Below are 18,513 nucleotides of genomic sequence, written 5' to 3' on the forward strand. Positions count from 1 at the left end.
ATTAAATGCAGTGGTGGTTTGGTAAACGGCTGAAAATCCAACTAGAATCGCTAAATTGGTTCGTTCCAATTCCAGGTGGCGTGGCTGAGAGTGGACACACAAACTATTCTCACCATCCACGGTCATGTAATTACGAAGAATCATCGCATTGCGGTCACACACAGCGAGCACAGGACATGGTACCTCCATATACGAGACGTCCGGGAATCGGACAGAGGATGGTATATGTGCCAGATCAACACCGATCCCATGAAAAGCCAAATTGGATATCTAGATGTCGTTGGTAAGTCAGCTAAATTGGCGAATAACGGAATGGTTTAATAAAACGTCCCGAAGATGGACAATTCTTGTTAAATTTCACTTAACGTCCAAATAGATAAATCCCAATTTTACGTCTCGTTGAGGTCAATTATTCGTGAAAACGGTTGAGTTTATTTTCAGGCAAAGCCCGTCATTCTACTTTGTCCTGTCAACGATAAAGCATCCTGAGGTTTACAGAATTAAACCTCTGCGAATTTCGTGTAAAATCAAATACGTACAACGCGTTCAACATAATGTATGATAGTGGTAGATCATGAAAAAGTTCTCCATAATCGATTTACTCATAACCGAAACGATATTAAAGAATATAAATCGACAATATCGAATTCCAAGCGCGTTCTCATATACTTACTATGATTCAAATTCGAGAAATCTAATTTCCGAACTTTACTCTATATTTTCTAGTATATGTGCGGATAACAAGCAGAACTTGCTACTTTTATTGCCCACTTCTTTACCTTGTTGTTACGTCTTGCTGAATACACAGTATTTGTTTTACTATAAATCAGCTTCGCATTGCTTCTTCCTACAATGAGTTTATTGCATTATGTCTTTTTCTGTATTTTTTGTTTCAAAAATGGGATTAGGCTTCTGCTATTCTCTTATGCTTTCTTAGTCAGTTCAGCTTCTAGTATATCCCGTTTTTTTTTCTGATCCCATCTCTGTAATTCTTTCTAAGGTTGTGTCAATCTTCACGACTAGTCGAATTTTCATTTTCACAGATTTCTTGGATAAAGTTAATTTTTTACTTCGAATATGATTTTAGTATTTGTAATTGCAATTACAATTTTAAGTCAAATTTGTCGTACAACATATCTCATTATGATTTGTACAATTTGGTAGTAAATTAATAAAAGATACAGCATATAAACTAAAAAAATTCATTTATCTAGTGGTTAAACGAGTTGTCACAATGTAATGTTTAAAACAATTAGAATTCACCTCAGTAATTAATTCCTTTTCGTCCTCCGCTTAAAAAACTTTGAGCGTTTCCAATTGAACATAACTAAACGAAATTAATAAATATGCTAGTAGCAATAAAAGCTTCCTTTAAATTGTAATAATTCATCTGCTTCACTGTTCTGCAGTTATTCGTTCCCGACATTTATAAATTGATCGATTAAGAGTATCCTCTTTAAATTACAAAATGACGCAAACGAAGTCAGCTCAAAGAATGAATTGATTTGCTACAATCCGTTCGAATTAAATTTAATTGAAAATACCTATTATTTTCCAAATTGGGACAAATAGGGTAAATGACGAGTAATATAGTGATCCATTAATGTCGAAGCGTGAAAAATGACTTGCACCTTCTTTAGATGCACGGCTTTTCGATTTCGCACCGATCGACACCCTGTATATCAGCAATTCATCATTCCGACAAATGTGTAGGTGATATGTCATCATTTTCCCTTGTCATTCTCCCTACAATGTAATAACCTCGGAAACCAAATCGTACGACTACGTTATCCTTAAAAAGGTTCAGGTCAGCTGGTTTACGAGTCTCTCAGGTCATAATTACTTCCATTTTATGCTTCCAGTTCCTCCAGACATCTTGGACTATCCAACGAGCACTGATATGGTTGTACGAGAAGGATCAAACGTGAGTTTACGATGTGCTGCTACTGGATCTCCGGAGCCGACGATAGCGTGGAGACGTGAAGGAGGAGAGCCTATTCCTCTAGGAAATGGACAAGAAGGTAATGCGTAATCTCGTGTTGCGATGGATCGATTCAGTGTTCTGGAACATACGCGTTTGTTAAGGACGCATTTAACAGGTGGCTGGAAATTTATAGCCGCAGGAGAGCTTAATTACTGGCTAGCGACTGGAGAGTTGTGAAATTGGCGGGTCTTTTTTACCCCGCCGACGGGAGATTTCGCGGTAATTAATTGGTCCCAAAGTCACACTTATTTTTTAATCAGTCGGTTTATTTTTCTACGGCTAAAAAAGTACAAGCTTGTTTAATCGGTTTGAAATAAACATGGCATGAATACCTATAAAACTGTCGACACTAATGACTAACATAAATCAATCAGAAAAACTAAATTTGTTTTTTATAAATGTTATTATTTAATCACGGATTTATATGCATCAAAATGGACTGTTCACATAATAAAAATAACAAACTGTTTCGACCTGTCATTATTTATTTATCGTGTATAGAATCGGTACGGATTTAAAGTTTTTGATGCAACCGTAACATGTTCAAAATTACCTGTCGAATTCACAAGTTTAGTTAAAATTCATAGTCGGGATTTTCGCTAATTTTGAAACATAGCTCTATTTTTACATAAAATTTTCAAAAAAATTTCATATTTACTTTACTTGCGCAAGGTCCCTCAAATAGTTAATTATATACTCCTATTTGTTTGTAATGTACAAGGTGTTTATAAATGTTTCTAGCATCAAGGGTGGCTCTGGAATTCCTGTCATGCACTATTTTACCGCTTTGTTTTCATAGTGAATATAACTATTTTGAAAATTGAAAATTATCTATAATGTCACTTACGTCAATGACGTCTCAGTTACGGTTTTGTGTCCAAGTTTATGATTTTCAGGTTTTAAACCCCCATTAGAACAGTTTTTTCTCTAAACTTACTTTGCTTTATGATTAAAGTTAACTACAAATATCAGTTAAAAAATCTGAACCCACATTTTTAATGAGCAGCAAATTTGTTTAATATTTCATAGCCACCCTTGACGCTAGAAACATTTATAAATACATTGTATTACTAAATAAATATTTGCATTTCTTTATTATTTTGACCAAAAATCTGAAACCAAGAGCAAAGATGCTGACTAATTTTTTCTTAACGTATTCCTAACTAACTTTATAAGAGAATAGACTTATAAATCAGTTTCTATATTGCTGGCAAACTTTCGCAAATGTCATAAAACATTTTCATTACCAACGTTTGCCAAATATGATGGGTCATCATTAGTCAAATACATATTCAAGTACAGCCAAATGTAAGAATTCCATTAGCTCAGGAAGAACTCAAATTCACAATATTTCAATATTATGATAGGGTCTTACCCAAAAGATAAACTTACGGACTGTATGTAATGAATTTACTAGTAGAATTACAGACACAGTAGTTTTCCCAGACATTTAACCCGCTTATTTTGGAAATTGTAAATATTGGGTTTACGATAATGTATTTAAAAGACAAATGTTATCCGCGACTGAATATTAATTAATTAATAGTGTTCTAGAAAATATACATGAAAATTTCTGTCTAGAAAGGTGGATGATATTCACGAAAGCTCGAAGCTACACCGTTCTCTAGATCAAAGTACAAAATCGTTTTATAAAAAGTGCAAGTTTACTTTTAGAAATACATCATCTTGCGTATGTAAATCTGGAAGTTCTTTATATTTAAATCACGAGTGGGTAACTTCAATTTGTTAGCAGAAAATGTTGTTAGATTTTCCGCATAATAAATCTCTTTGTATTTTGATACTTTTATCAATCTTTGTTATTATTTTAGATAAAATCGTTGGGTGCTTGACAAGCTAGATACACACCTACACAGTGGAATTTTTAACACAATTTCAATAATGGCTGCAATGTTCAATATCACAATGGAATCGATTTTAATCAAAGCAGAGTTCTTTATTGTCGGATTTCAGGACAACGTTCCAATTGAAATTGTTACATTCGTTAACGACTGTACAATTTGTAGTCCCACAACAGTGTATAAAATATTTGTAGTTTCATGACCAAACCCAGAATAATCCATGCATTAAATTCCCATGTCAAACACGGCAAATTTGGGGTTGATATTCATCGAAGAAAAAGCAGCAACGTTAAGACGTGCCTAACTGGTGACGTACCCTGAATTCCAATTATTGCGTTAAAATTTATATCTCCCAACCGGCTTAATATTGGGTTTGCGCTCGCGATGGATTAATCCGTCGCTTTTCGTAATATATGCACGGCATAAACATAACAATGAATGTAAAGGCTGAACATAATGTATGCATGGTTGGTAACATAAACACGGATTCGTGCAACAATACAGACATTTGAGTGGAATGAGTGCGATGATTTAGGACCGGAGCCGGTGCTAGTTCCGGTCGGCCAGCCCGAAGTCGGCCGTTCCGCCCTTAGTCCACTCATTTACACCTCCTTCTCGCACCATTACGTTCTTGTGGCGGTGCTTCTTGGACGACCTATTGTTTAGAGCATTCATTAAGATCAGCGATAATCGCCACTGCCATAACTTACCAACTCTACCAGCACGCCTTCTTGTTAATGAAGTACTTAGATAGCACAGCGGGAAATTTCTACTATTTAAATGAGTCATAAATAAGCCGTTTTAAAATAGCTTACCCCAAGAAAGGGGTGCTATCGCGACCTGCACGACTTGATCTCCTTTGTTTTTCACAAACCCCACAACAATAACAGGACTAATTTGAAAAGCCGCGTGCCGCCCAAGAGAGGCCGGCATAGGCATTTAGTCCTTTAACACTGCAGAATTCTCCGGATCTTTGGAGCCGGTCTGTTTCCAAACATCACAGAAATGTCTAACCGATAAATTTCTACAGTGGATTTGCTATTACCACACAGACAGCTGCATGGATATGTTTAGTTCGTACCAATTTTTCACATCGTTCGTGAACTTCTTCAAAGCAGCACGATATGTTTTCGCCTGCAAATTGCATTTTCGGTATTACATAAAATCGATCTGTTTCAATTTAATAAATAAAAAATACTGTAATTACTCTCATGTTAATTAACGATCAAAAACAAATTACCAGTCGCAGCTTTCATTAATTGCATTTTTCACATTTTATAGTTTAAAAAAAGTACTATGGCACTAAACATGAAAGATCTGGTTAGTAAATCTGACCAAGTTAGTTACCTCACTTGCTATGCAGCAAAGCTGGAAGTTTCTTTTAATTTATCATCCTCCAAACTTCTAAGTTTCCAACAACAAAGCAAGGAGTAAACTTTATGCAACAATTATGTAATAAATTAATAAACTATTAGGTAAATATTAGTCGACTTTTACCAACTTTTCTCTTCCATTCATATTTCTTTATTGTATCAGATTATAATCCATCTCTAAATATTTTTTTACTTTACCTTGCGCAGCTGAAAATGACCTTTACTCTAAAATAAATGCCACCCTAGCACTTCCCCAAACTGTAACGCAACATTGACCACGCATTCAGACAATTTATTATCTATTTGCCGTTACCAAATAAATGGTTTCCAACGAGGGGATTCTTCCCAAGGACTACCATCAAAGTCGTAATTACAAATGACGTAATCTATTTGACCGGAACAAATGCTACATAAAGGAAGTCAAAATTAAGCCATCCTAATAATTCCATGTGTATAAAGTGAAATTCATTTCCTTGAACCATTTTACTTGGAAATGAATTTCGTACATGTAGTTTTATAAAAAGATTTTAAACAACAAGCCGGATTGCAGTATTTACGTTAAAAACCTGTAAGTTTAAAAAGCTAGAATGCGGATTAGCATAAGCTAAAATATGCTTATAACCGTAACATCTAAGAGATTACACTGTAAAGTAGCGACGGTTTTTCACAAAATGGATATTTTAATAAAATTCGAGTTTTCGTAATTGCTTCACTTAACTAGAAAGTTTTACTTCGATTCGTTTGAAGTTCACAACATTAAATTTAATATTTGCAACGCTTTTAGTAGATTGAGCGAAAATAAAGAAAACACCTTACATGCAAATATTAAATTCATTTTTAATAACGATGTTATTAAAATCGTTTTATTTCACTTGCAGAAACAGAAATTTCATTCTCTTCTAATTATCATAAAGTTTTTAATTTCCCAGCCCCTAAACGGTCATTTGTACGGGAAAAAATGGAATGTTCCATAACAACCGCCATAACACGCGATAAAAACTTTAACTAGAAGCGTTTAATTAAATTCGTATCGTCGAATCAATTTTGCGCTTACCTTCCACTAAAACGAAATCTTATACTCATCTTATTTCCATTTTGCATGAAGAAACTTAACGTATATTGCAGCCATAACATGAACAAATTTAAGAAAGGCCAAAGCTTGGGCCCAACACAAAAGAAATAAAACATAAAACACATAAAAACAACCCTCTTAACTCCAGATGGGCCATCTCCAAGACACTTATTACTGAATTATTTTGGTCCTTCAGCTTACACCTTTTTGTAAAGAGACGTTTCCTTTTCAACATTAAGGTGTTTTAGAACGAACCAAAACGGACGAATATAGAAAACCAATTAAAACTTGAAAGAAGTACAAATCGGGTGTACATTTTAGAGCTTCTTTAGATTTCATATTTTTCTACAACGTAAATTATGTCAGGACTTGTAAAATCTGCACCATTTATAATGCACTGCAAATGTGCACTACCTCGATTCTACGACTGTGTTTGGAGAATTCTTAAATCTTTCAAATGGGAAACTATGACTATAAAGTGCATAAATTGGATAAAAATCGTTTTAAAAATTGCTAGAATTTACACTTTACTATGTGGAAACTACACTTTGCATGAATAAACGACGAGTCCAAAAAAACTTGAACAATGGTCTTATTTTCAGCTTGCGACAGCTGGTATAAACAGATTTTAATAAATTGAGGGAAATTGAACGAAGCATTATTCTGAGATGAAAAAGTAATAAATTACCACGAAAACAATAGAATTAATAAAACTGCCTACGACAGAACGACAGTGAGACCAACCTGATTTTATTCAATTCGAAATGGGCAGGTTTACTACGTAAATAAATTTAACCATCCACGCATAAAAGTACTTATTAGGAAGCAACGACGGTAACAAATACTGTGCAAACGTGGTCATTTATAATTTTTATACTTCACGTGTTCAATCTGTTTTGTGAATAAATCGCACACTACAAACAACGCTTATTACAATATTTATTCTATCGGAACGTTAATTGGTTATACTTTTATGACGCTCGCTTTAGGATATTTATGAGTCACATCACAAATTGAATGGTTTTAAATTTTTAATAGAAACTAAATTTTTTCCAGCCCACAGATTTTTATGTCACATTTTCCGCAAAATATAGAAGACTTATAATGATCACGTTCAATATTGGAAATGCTGGAAAATGTGATAGTTTACTCGGAAGTAGATGTAAATTGTACGCTGAAGAAAAGCTCACACGTTGAGAAAGTAATTTATGCAATAGATTTGCTGCATAAATAAAAAATGAGTGACTTTAGAGCTAGAAGTATTACCCAACCAAAGTTTAACAGTCGCATGGAATGAACAATGTGTTGAATCATTTAGCACAATTTATCTGGTGAGGTGAATTTTTGATTTAACTAGATCGTTCCAGTAAATGTAAAGCAAAATGTAAACATAAAAAAGTCTTTGAAAATAGATGAAGCAGAATTTAATTTACCGCTCTGAAAATATTTATAAAGGTTTAGATATTTTATTTTGACCCGGCGCATCCACCATTTCTATAGTAAAAAGTACGTATTTATTTAAAGCGCTGAATCCTTTAGTTTATTATGCGCAGAATATTAAAAAATCACAGCAAAATCTGGCTGTTGAGTTTATAATTATTCTCATGGCTATTGCAGAGAATTCTAATTAAGCATGATTAGTGGTCAACCCGGCTTTAGTTAAAGAAAAAATGTGTCGATTTTATACAAATATATTTTCATTTTATCCAAGCAATATGGTAACTGGTTGCGTAGGAATGTAATTACAATTAATGATCACACAGAGTCTGTTTGTTTCTGGATATGTAAAAGCGTGATATAGCTATCCAATTGGCTAAGAGCTCGTGCTGCTTTGATCCTTTGAAGTCGATTCGAACAAACGTTAGGCATCCGTACATCGGTTAAGTGCATTCATTCACTATGCGAATCGGCACAACTAAAAGCCAGATGAAACACCAACGAATCCCGAAATTAATACATGCCAAATGTACGAAAAAACTTCGTTCTCGTATTGGATTTAAATCCGATCAACTAGAAATTTTAACTGTGTTCCACATATATTACAAAAGAGCTAGTCATCATCTAATGGAAACCGTAGACGCATCAGTTATGACAGGAGAATGGCGGCGTGATATTTTTCGTTGAAAGGTACAAATATCTAATTCTGAAACGCAAGGGTTTGAAATATTCACGCCCGGAAATTTGCCTGTTGTTAATAGGTGGTACAATCGTCAGTTTCTTTCTAACTCTTTTTTAATTAAAATTTAAATGCTGGCCGGTAATTTATCGTTGTAATTTATTGCAGACCGCGAAGGCGATAACAAGATAATATTTTAACACTTTGCAATTGCGTGAGGGTGGATTGCGTGCACGTACGTGCGTGTAGAGCCCACCAATTACACACATGCTCGTGTATCAAAGTGACACCATCACTTCAATTTTATTACTGGACTTACCAGGAGCTGTTGTTACCATAAACAAACTATAATTACTGCACTTGGCGCATTAATATTCTCACTCGTGCGAAAACCTGTAACTTTCGCCCTCGTTAGGGGTACATTTGTGACTTTATCTTTTTAAAACAATGAATCGATTGAACAGCTTCATAATCGTGTCATTACCAAACTCTGATAACAGTCTGAGTTGTCCTTAATTTATTTAGCACAATAGACACCTAAAGCCCGATAAGTACCTATAAAATTTATTGAAGTGCTCATCTAATTATTGGAACATCGGTAGTTTCGAGTCGATACGAATCTAAATGGAATTCCGATAAAACCTTTATCGGCTGTTCCGCTCCAATGAATATGTAATAATGTGTTGCTTCTTGCAGTTCCCAGCATCGATGGGACAACATTCAATATAAGCAAGGTGAATCGTCTGCACATGGGTCCATATTTGTGCATTGCATCTAACGGTGTTCCACCATCTGTCAGCAAACGAATCATGCTCCGAGTTCATTGTAAGTTTATTGGAACAGAATGGAGAACTTGAGTTAGAAACTTGTTATTTTGCAGTTCCACCAATGATCTGGATACAAAATCAACTGGTCGGAGCTATGGAGGGTCAGCAAATAACTTTGGAGTGCCACTCGGAAGCGTATCCAAGGTCCATTAATTACTGGACTATGGATGATGGCAACATTATTTCAGAAGGTAATATTTCACAGGAGCAAGTCGTGTCGATGAGAGTAAGCTATTGTTGACCATCAGCGATTATTGATGGAAAAAATATTGAAATTTCTTCGACATATGCGAACGTCGGGTTTATGCTAATTTTACAACATTTGATTCGAAAAACATGACGTAATAAGAAATAAAAGTCTTGGATGAAATGCCTATAAAGGTGATGCAACAATGCCGTAAAAACTTGCCGAAATACGCAGGAAGAAAAGTTTGTTTCATGAGTTTTTGATACTCTTTTGTATTAGTAAAGTTTCACAATACCACAACATATTCTATATAATTTGCACGACTTTGTACAATTGTGTGTTTGGTCGCTTTATTCGGAAAAGATATTATGCTTTAAATTTGCGTCATCAATAATAAAAATGTATTTCATTTCATTAAGTTGAATTGTAATTTCATGTTTTTGTTCGCCATAAAAGGACTCACTGGAAAATAATTAAATGACTGTTCCTAAAAACGCATTGATATTAAATGCAATAACCGTAAATCAAATAAATATTTCGCTGATTTTAATAGGCGTACATTTAACCTATACCTGCCTTCATTTAATTGTAACTTTGCGTAAAAGCAGTATTACATTACCGTATAATTGAAATAATAATAGCAGCTAGTGTAAAAAAACAAAAGTTACAAGAACCCAAATACGATACGAAATTTGGCATCACATAAATAGACAGGATTATAATGAGTAGGATATTTCATTCTTTAGTTTCGTGTTAACAACGCACTTTTTATAGTTGCTTTTACAATTTGAGCAAGGATGCAGTTACTTTTATCTCAGAAACATTTACACAGCTCATTACCCTCGACAATGCTCCATTTCATACTAAGCTGCTTTTCTGCATGGTATTACACGAAATGATATTGATTAACTCCATTATTTTAGAAACATTAACTGTTTTGTGTGTTGCCAACAAAATAATGGATTAGAATCTATTACAATACCAACAACAACTAAGTAATGAGAAGTTGTTTTTAAAGCTCCTAGAATTTTGCGTTTAAAATCATTTTGTCTCTCATACATTTTTATATTCTTTGATCTAAACTTAACTGAAAAAGAATAACTTTGCCAAATTTGCGTTGTCATTAAAAATCTATGCAATGAAGTTGTTACAATTATTTGCTTCATAACAATTACGGTAAGTTGGAGCAACATAAGCGGCAATTAAATAGATGTAACCGAGCGAAAATCTTCTGTTATAACAAATTTGTATATAAGCAGAACTAACATCAAAGTAAATCGCTTATTATTTAAAGCGCTGTTTGCAAATGCAGTATCAAAGCTGAGGGACTCCGTAGGCAAAATAAGTAAAAAGCTAAAAGTCGCCATCAGAGACAATTTCCAAATCAAAAGCTTTGTCTACCAGAGGTCTTATTCAACAAACCTTTTTATTCTTCCTTACAATATCCTACACAAACCGTAAACGAACTTGTCCTTTATAAAGCACCATCGTCGATATAAAACTGTGGCCACAAAGCCGAACTGATTTCTCGATACGTAATGGAAATTATTTTATGACGTAATCTCAGAATAGAGAAAATAAATTTCCGGTGGTTTAAAGCAATTCGTTGAATTATTCAGCCCTTAAGAAAATAGAGTCGGTATCAAGTAGTTTCAGCCGCGGAGCGTCAATGCGAATTATATTAAATTCTGCTGATCTCACGTGATTTACGTGGAAACTTCACCAATTATTAACCAAAGACGGCTTGTTCTTTGATCAGAAAAACGCAACTTGGAGAAATGTTACAGCAACTCATCGTGTTTGGATTTATCGTTTCGCCAATTAGTGCTGTTTAGTTTGATAAATATTTTCAGGAACGGATCCTATAATTCGTCACATGAAGACGTCAGTAAAGCAGGTAGTTTGGTAAACACAAGAAGGGTTCAGTAATTCCTGAAACACCTAATATGTTACACAAGCAAATCTCATGGTAAACAAGCGAATATCTTGTTATAATACCAGATCTACTCAGCGGAAATGCTGCAGTGTTAACGCTAATCATTTCTCAGCGTCTACTAAACCAAGTTTTGGACACGCGACCAGATTTTAAATGAAAATGAGATTCGCTCAGGTGTTATCGCATGGTCAAAGTTTCTATTAAACTGCAGGTTACACACATATATAACATCAAGCGTTATCGTGTGGTGCCTTCAAATTATTGCTTCGAGCTAACGTTTCAAAATTAAATTCGCTACGAGTACCGACGTCATGTCATAACATTTAGCAAGAACGAACCAAGATATTTATCGTTTTAATTATTATTACTCTAAGTACTCCATAGAACTTAAAGATCAATTTTCTGAATCGATGAGCATAGAATTGTACAAACTTCTCCTTGCAACAGAAGATACGCATTGAGAGCATGCAGTTTTCAAAGTTTGAAGTTCAGAATACGGAAACGAAGAGTTTTTGCGATGCAGCTAATACTGTACGTCTATTAAATCGATATATTTTAAACTTATGGATGGTGGAATTGTCTTTTATCAGTTGCTAAAAAGCGTTGCCTTTTTACAATGCAAAGAAAAAGTTGAATGTTGTAATGAAGTTTCCTCAACTTCTCAGTTTTTCACGATTTGTGAAATATTGACGCAAACTAGAATAATATTCTACTAAATTAATAATCAGTTGTGACAGGTTGGTACTTTCCGAACGGTAGTTTTGAATGTAAGTTTAGTTAGAGAACTTTAAGAAAATGAGCTTCAGAAAGTTTCCGATTTTTAAACCCTTGGATAGTTTGTTCATTCTCAGTTTGCTTAGTTACCTAAGTTAATTATTTTTTTTTTTACTTTTCAAGTTTACAATAATGTTTCAATTAATAAACCTCAGCCTTAGGGTTACAACGCAAAAAGAACAATTAGGTCAGCAACTGCATCGCAAACTCCAAAAATTCTCGCTATATTAGTGGATGTACAAGCATGCTAATAAAACCACGATAATATTTCCATGCTTATAAAACATCCTCGGCGTTAAATTTATACACTTATATTCATGCTTTATGGGTGTACTAATCTTGTTTTTTTTTTTAAAGCATTTTATTGTTAAATCGTTACATTTTTTGCCCTCAAAAATTCCAGGAAAATAGAAAAATAAGTTTTTCAGAGGTGTCGTTATTAGAACCCTTGAACTTTCTTACTTTGAACGTAATGAAAATTTTATTGGATGAAAGCACGTCAAAGTCGTCCATCGCTTTTATCAAGGAGTCTCTCAATTGAGAAAGATCGTTTATGATTCCGATGTGAAAACGTCTCTAAATTTGTATCGTGGCGCTATCGTCCGAAAAATATGTCATCTATCGGCAACGATGTTCTCGTTCCACTATCGTCTCCCATTATCCACCAAATGTGAAGAAATTTGGAAGCGAATTGCTGTTATGAATATTTCAAACGATTGTGCAGCACCGTCGTTAATGAACAATTCATGCGGGGCAACTCAAGATTGGTCGAAATTTCATGACACATCGAACATTCACATAACGTTCGTCGGCCAATCTTGAGGAGCAATCATGGCAGAAGCTTAGGAGCACCCTTAAAACTTTCTAACGATACACCGGCCACTTTAACAATATTCATTTACGCTGCATGTGAGCTGCTATCCCACCATAAATAACATAACTTTGATAAGAGGGCTCGAAGCAACTTTGATCATATATTAAGAATGTGTCTAGTGTAATCTATTTATCAAACTTTACAACTTTGTACAATTTTCATTTGATTTAAGGGCGAAAACCGCAATATTTTTTACGCGCCACATACACCACATTGAGTTACTCTGATGGGAATTTTCTCGTTGCAGGGGCAAAATACGAACCCGTATTAGTCGATAACGCCTACAAGGTACACATGAAACTGACCATTCGATCTGTGAGCTTCACCGATTATGGATCATATAAATGTGTGGCGAAAAACTCGCTTGGAGAAACAGACGGCACCATAAAGCTTTATCGTAAGTATAATTTCGTCTCTCATGCTTTTTTTATCTTTCTAAATCTCGTAAGACTTTTATCATAACATATTTACAACGTTTTACGATTTTCGTGCCGAAACACGACCAAAATAATAATAATAATAGTAATATTAGGATATCGCGGGCGCGTTGCCGCACTCCAAGAACTCATTTTACGATTGAAATTGTGGGCTCCAGCATTTCGCACTTTTTTTATATCGAACTTTTATGTTTCCTAAACAACATAAGGGCTTTTCATAATTTAGTCATTTGTAGGTATTGTTTAGCCCCGTGGAAAAAAAACTCTGAATCTCGTTTTTCCTAAACGCTTTTACTTTTACGATAGTGGAGATTTTCACTATTATCCGAGAGAAATCTAAAAAGCTTCTTCGCTCTTCTAATGAGTGCCAAATTTTTGTCAATATGTCCCCACTCTGTCTGTGTTGAAATTTGAAGAGGATCTCAACTCAAGAGCTGTCAATTACGTTTTTCCTGTATCACGTTTAGTCTCATGTAATAAAAAATCACGAAAAGAGTGACCCTCGAGTTCATTAATTTTGTTTTGAGTTCCACCATAATAGTGCACAAATGCCATGTCACGAGGGTGACTTTTATCCGTTTTAATCTATGGAAATGGAAGCTTTCATGAAGCTTTTTGCAGTATTATGGGGGAGAATATGCCCCCAGTTATAATTAAGAAACGGAAAGTATCTTTCGGGACAACAAGCAAATAAGCTTGAGCGACCCCGTAATTTTACTTGTCTTTTCCAGTTCAATACATTTCATAAATTACAATTAAGAGAATCTGGAAGCTAATTAGAAAATGTGGAGCTGTTTTTGATCCTATAAGGTTTTTCAGCTGCTACGTAATCTTCTTAACATATCATTGTTAATGTGATTAATGCAATTACATTTCCGCACATAATTAAAATAGCAGTCATGTTTATACAAGTCTTGTATTAATCAGGTGGAGATTTCCTACATGGGAAATACTTCGGTTTGTCAACGATGTTTGTTGATGTAGGTAATTGGAGCTTAAAAGCTAAATTAGGAATTAATATTAAACACGAGAGACAAAACCGTAAGTAAATCCCTCATTCGTTGCCCGTCACACGCAAGTTCTCTTGAAACACATCCAAAGCCAGCAAATCCTGTGATCCACGTGCGAAAGCTCCGTTCAAATATCATCTGCTGATCATCGCCTCGACGTACGCGAATTCACTACAATGATAATTCATGCGTCTGCTAAGACGATGTGCATGCACCTGACATGTGGAAAAGACTCCTCTCTTTCCCCCAAGGCTCTCTTTTCACCACCGGCACTGACAGAGGGTGAGAGGCGAATTCACAATACCACATACTAAATCGTACATTCGATTTCTATGAGTCGCTTTATCAGATTGATGGCGAACTATACCTGACTTGAAAGGAACGTGAGGTGTTGGAAAATAAAAAAGAATTGCAACGGAAACCTTCCGTGTCCGCTTCCGAATTATGAAAGGAAACGGCGATGACCGACGTAAACGCACAATTAAAGGAAAGGACTCTAAGAAGAGGTCACGATTAATCACTGGAAAACAGGCTTGGATTGGACACTATTGTAACTTTAATTGTATGGGCATTAATCGAGTAGTTTAGAAATCAAGAGAAACAACTGGCGCGTTTTGACTAATGAAACGGGGTTTAAAAAAGGGGAAAGTCATATATTCTCATAATATATAAATCTGTAAAATCTATAAATCTCAAAATATCTAAACATTTCAAAAGACAAGTTAATTTGGCAAACCTAAATCAAATTAAATTAAAACAAATAATTTGAAGAATTGATAGAAAACGATGGAAAAAAAAATCTTCCAAAAATTACACAAAATCTAAAACCTGCTGCTTCACAAAAACATTTAATTTTTCCACAATACAAATTCTATTGTATTTTTAGTGGCATATTTTTCAAATAAAAATGTAAAAACAATTAATATTTTCCAACACATTTCAGCATGTTTTCACTAAAAAAATATTTACCCGAATTTAACATCAAAATTAGATAGCAAAAAATATTTAAAAGGTTCAAGTTGTTTATTCCACGGTTTTGAGTCTGTTCAACAGTTCAAATTTAAAATTGCCTTGAAAATATCTCTCTCTATCCTATTTTACAATAAAAATATTTTTGACGGAAAAATTACAATAATGGAAACTTTGAAAAGTCAAAATCAAGCGATTTTATCATTAACTTGTTATAACATGAAAACTAGGAACAGACTCTAATAAAACCAATGTGAAAAACCAAAAGTAAATAGAACAAAATCAAATGAATGTTATTTCATTTAATGCACTCTCCCAACCATAACTGAAAATTTATTAATAATGATCTAACTATTTATTCAGAATATTTTAGTTCGTTATTTAAATACGAAATTGTATTATAGCAATACGCTTGTAATAATTAGAGAATAATAATAAATTATTGACAGAACTATATGTATCACTAATATTGAAATGTACTTCTGTTCATAATAAACTAGCCGTAACGAAATATTTCCCCATCACATACTCGCATAATTTAATTGTACTGGCCCACTAGTTTTCCATATTGCCCAACAAATTTGGTGGTTTTCATGATAATAAACAATTTTTTACATTTACGCAATATAATAGAGTCGAATCGATGAAGCAAATTCAGTATGTGATCATTCGTAACACTAGTTTAGAACATGGCAGTCAATTATGTCGTAGAAACAATAGTCCGTACGGTACAAATAACTACAGGTCGAAGGTCTTAGTCATGAAACAGAAACTGAAAATTAAATTGTGAGCAATTTACGCTGAGTGAAGCAAACAACTATAGTTTCAATTCTGTTTTGCCACTGAAGCTTGAAATGGATGCTAAAATGTAAGCACCAATTCATTACCAGGCGTTTGATTGAATCAAAAACTTGAACGATTAGATCAAAAGGTAAAAAAGATTTGAAGCACGTACCCTCCGTACTAAAGAAAAAAGTAAACTGGCACATTCACCATTTTTAGCTTTTACAAATTATAAAACATTTTCCCATGCTTAGAATAATTTTAGACCTGGGTCTTTCTCTTTTTCTTTTATTTACATTCCACGCAAATCTACATAACTCCGTGCATTTTATTTTTTGTTGGCAGTTTTATGAGCCTCTGAATTTTTTACCTACAAATGCGTGTAGGTACACACTAAGGAAAATGATCTAATCGCCTTAATGTTCTGAATGTAAATATTAAGTAAAATTGCCACTTAATTACACGTTGATATATCAAAAACGACGTATCAGCTCCATCAAACCTTAAGTAAACAGTGGCGGTTTTCAAGCATTTTTTGTCCACTTTACAGACATTCCATCACCTTCAACGCAGAAATCCACAACTTCCACAACAGTTGCTCCCATCAACTTATCACTAGAGAAAGGTAACAACTTAACTCACCCAAACATCCTTACTCGTCCTTTTTTTGAAGTAGACACGTCAAAACAACGCAGTCGGCCTCAAGAACCAGCTCCAGACCTCGGCACCAATGAAATATTTGAACCTGAAACAACAAAAGAAAGAGGTAAATGTGCGAGACACGCTCGAATTTATGTCTGTTTTTCCTTCTCCTTTCCATCGTTGAGCTTTTTATTTGCTTGTAAACGCCACTACGCCACTTTAATTTTTATATTTCTCATAGATCTGCGTCTACGGAGCAACCCCAGCGAAACGAGCCAGGACCACAACATCCACGATAGTTTCTTCTTTTCGTCAGCAGTGAGAATTTGGTCGAGTTCCTGGTGGCTTGTTGCTCTCGTTTGTTTCACTTGAAGTGACAGTGAGGTACGAAAACTGTAATATAAATGTAATATAACGTTGACCTCGGGTTATTTTTGTGAGAATTCCAGTAATATGTGCATTCCGGTTAGTTTCACCTGTAACATAAATAACAACTTGGGTTGCCACCTCTGTGTATTGTAAATAAACAACATGTAGTTGAAGAGGCGTTTTGTTTGGTGAAACATCCAGCTAAATGTAAGTCATCTTCAATTGTTGTAAATAATTTCATCGTGTGTGCGTCCCCAGCTTTCTCTGTAGTAAATAAACACCGTGTATATTTTTTAAGCAAAACTCGTATATTTTTTCTGTACATATAAATTTCTTGACTGTTACAGAGTTGAGACTGAAATTATTTTATTGTACCCTTATGTTGAAAAACCTGTAATTCTTTTAATAAAATCTTCTAATTTGAGCTTTCGGTTCAATTAATCCTCCTCACAACACGAACAAAATTTAATCAAGTTCTTGATGCGTGACTTGGAAAACATTCTGGATTTCACCAATATGAATATTCCACATGACTGTTTCAATCTCAAAATATTGATTTATGAGGATGTCATTAATTTAGAGAAAGACCAACAAGCATAAAACGGTTTTATCGCCCACACAATTGACCACAGTTGAGGCAATTTACTGATTAAGTTTACCAATAGCAAGTTTTAAATGCGAGTTTGTCAAAATCGAAATTTGATTAGTTCAGTGATAACAAATTGACGATATTTACGAAAAATAAAATAGACAAGACCACTTGTTAAATTCACTCCATCTCGGTACAGAAAAATTGAAGCTTACAATCAAGACAAAAACAATATGTAAATATCTGTGTTACTCAACAAGTGCTGCTACTGAAAATTATCATTACAGAATATTCTCGGACTATTTTAAATCTATTTCCGGAGATGAATTTATTTTATCAGAACTAGCAAAGCGATCAAAACTTTGGATTAACAATATTGATTCTAAACGTAGACAAGGGTAGTCTGCTTAAATCTATTACAGTGTTATTGCTACTGATGCGAACCAATTTAATAAGGATACACTCGTAGAAGTTGGAAATTAATATTGGACACCTATAACTTTTCAATCATGTGCACGCTAGCGCTGCAGACTTTATGGAGTGGTCTAGCAATTTCCGTTATGAAAAAATGCTAATTTTGAAAGTGGCAACAAACAAAAACAATTTGAAATACAGTAGAGCCTTGGTAATCCGGACTCCTGCTAGTTCGGTGATCGCTGTAATCCGGCCGGGCATAGAGTTTTGTGGGGGGACGGGCGGGCTGCCATGAGCC

General features: G+C 34.5%; 1 protein-coding gene across 2 annotated transcripts in view; it reads left to right on the top strand.

Moving 5' to 3' along the window:
- LOC148172453 (neurotrimin-like) overlaps nt 1-17,636 on the top strand; it is a 63,066-nt gene extending 45,430 nt beyond the window's left edge. The window contains exons 3-10 of one of the 2 annotated variants that reach the window (XM_088038467.1): nt 76-283; nt 1,863-2,021; nt 9,101-9,229; nt 9,285-9,422; nt 13,250-13,399; nt 16,752-16,826; nt 16,875-16,967; nt 17,085-17,636. In XM_088038467.1, the coding sequence (XP_087894593.1) occupies nt 76-283; nt 1,863-2,021; nt 9,101-9,229; nt 9,285-9,422; nt 13,250-13,399; nt 16,752-16,826; nt 16,875-16,967; nt 17,085-17,215 (1,083 nt within the window). In that variant the 3' untranslated portion in view covers nt 17,216-17,636. The remainder of the gene's footprint in view (nt 1-75; nt 284-1,862; nt 2,022-9,100; nt 9,230-9,284; nt 9,423-13,249; nt 13,400-16,751; nt 16,827-16,874; nt 16,968-17,084) is intronic. The other variant, XM_088038468.1, reaches the window with a different exon arrangement.
- The last annotated feature ends 877 nt before the right edge of the window (nt 17,637-18,513 follow it).

The sequence above is a fragment of the Gnatocerus cornutus genome, chromosome 6, assembly GCF_029298725.1.
Source record: "Gnatocerus cornutus isolate USDA-ARS CGAHR chromosome 6, icGnaCorn1.1, whole genome shotgun sequence".
NCBI lineage: Eukaryota > Metazoa > Arthropoda > Insecta > Coleoptera > Tenebrionidae > Gnatocerus > Gnatocerus cornutus.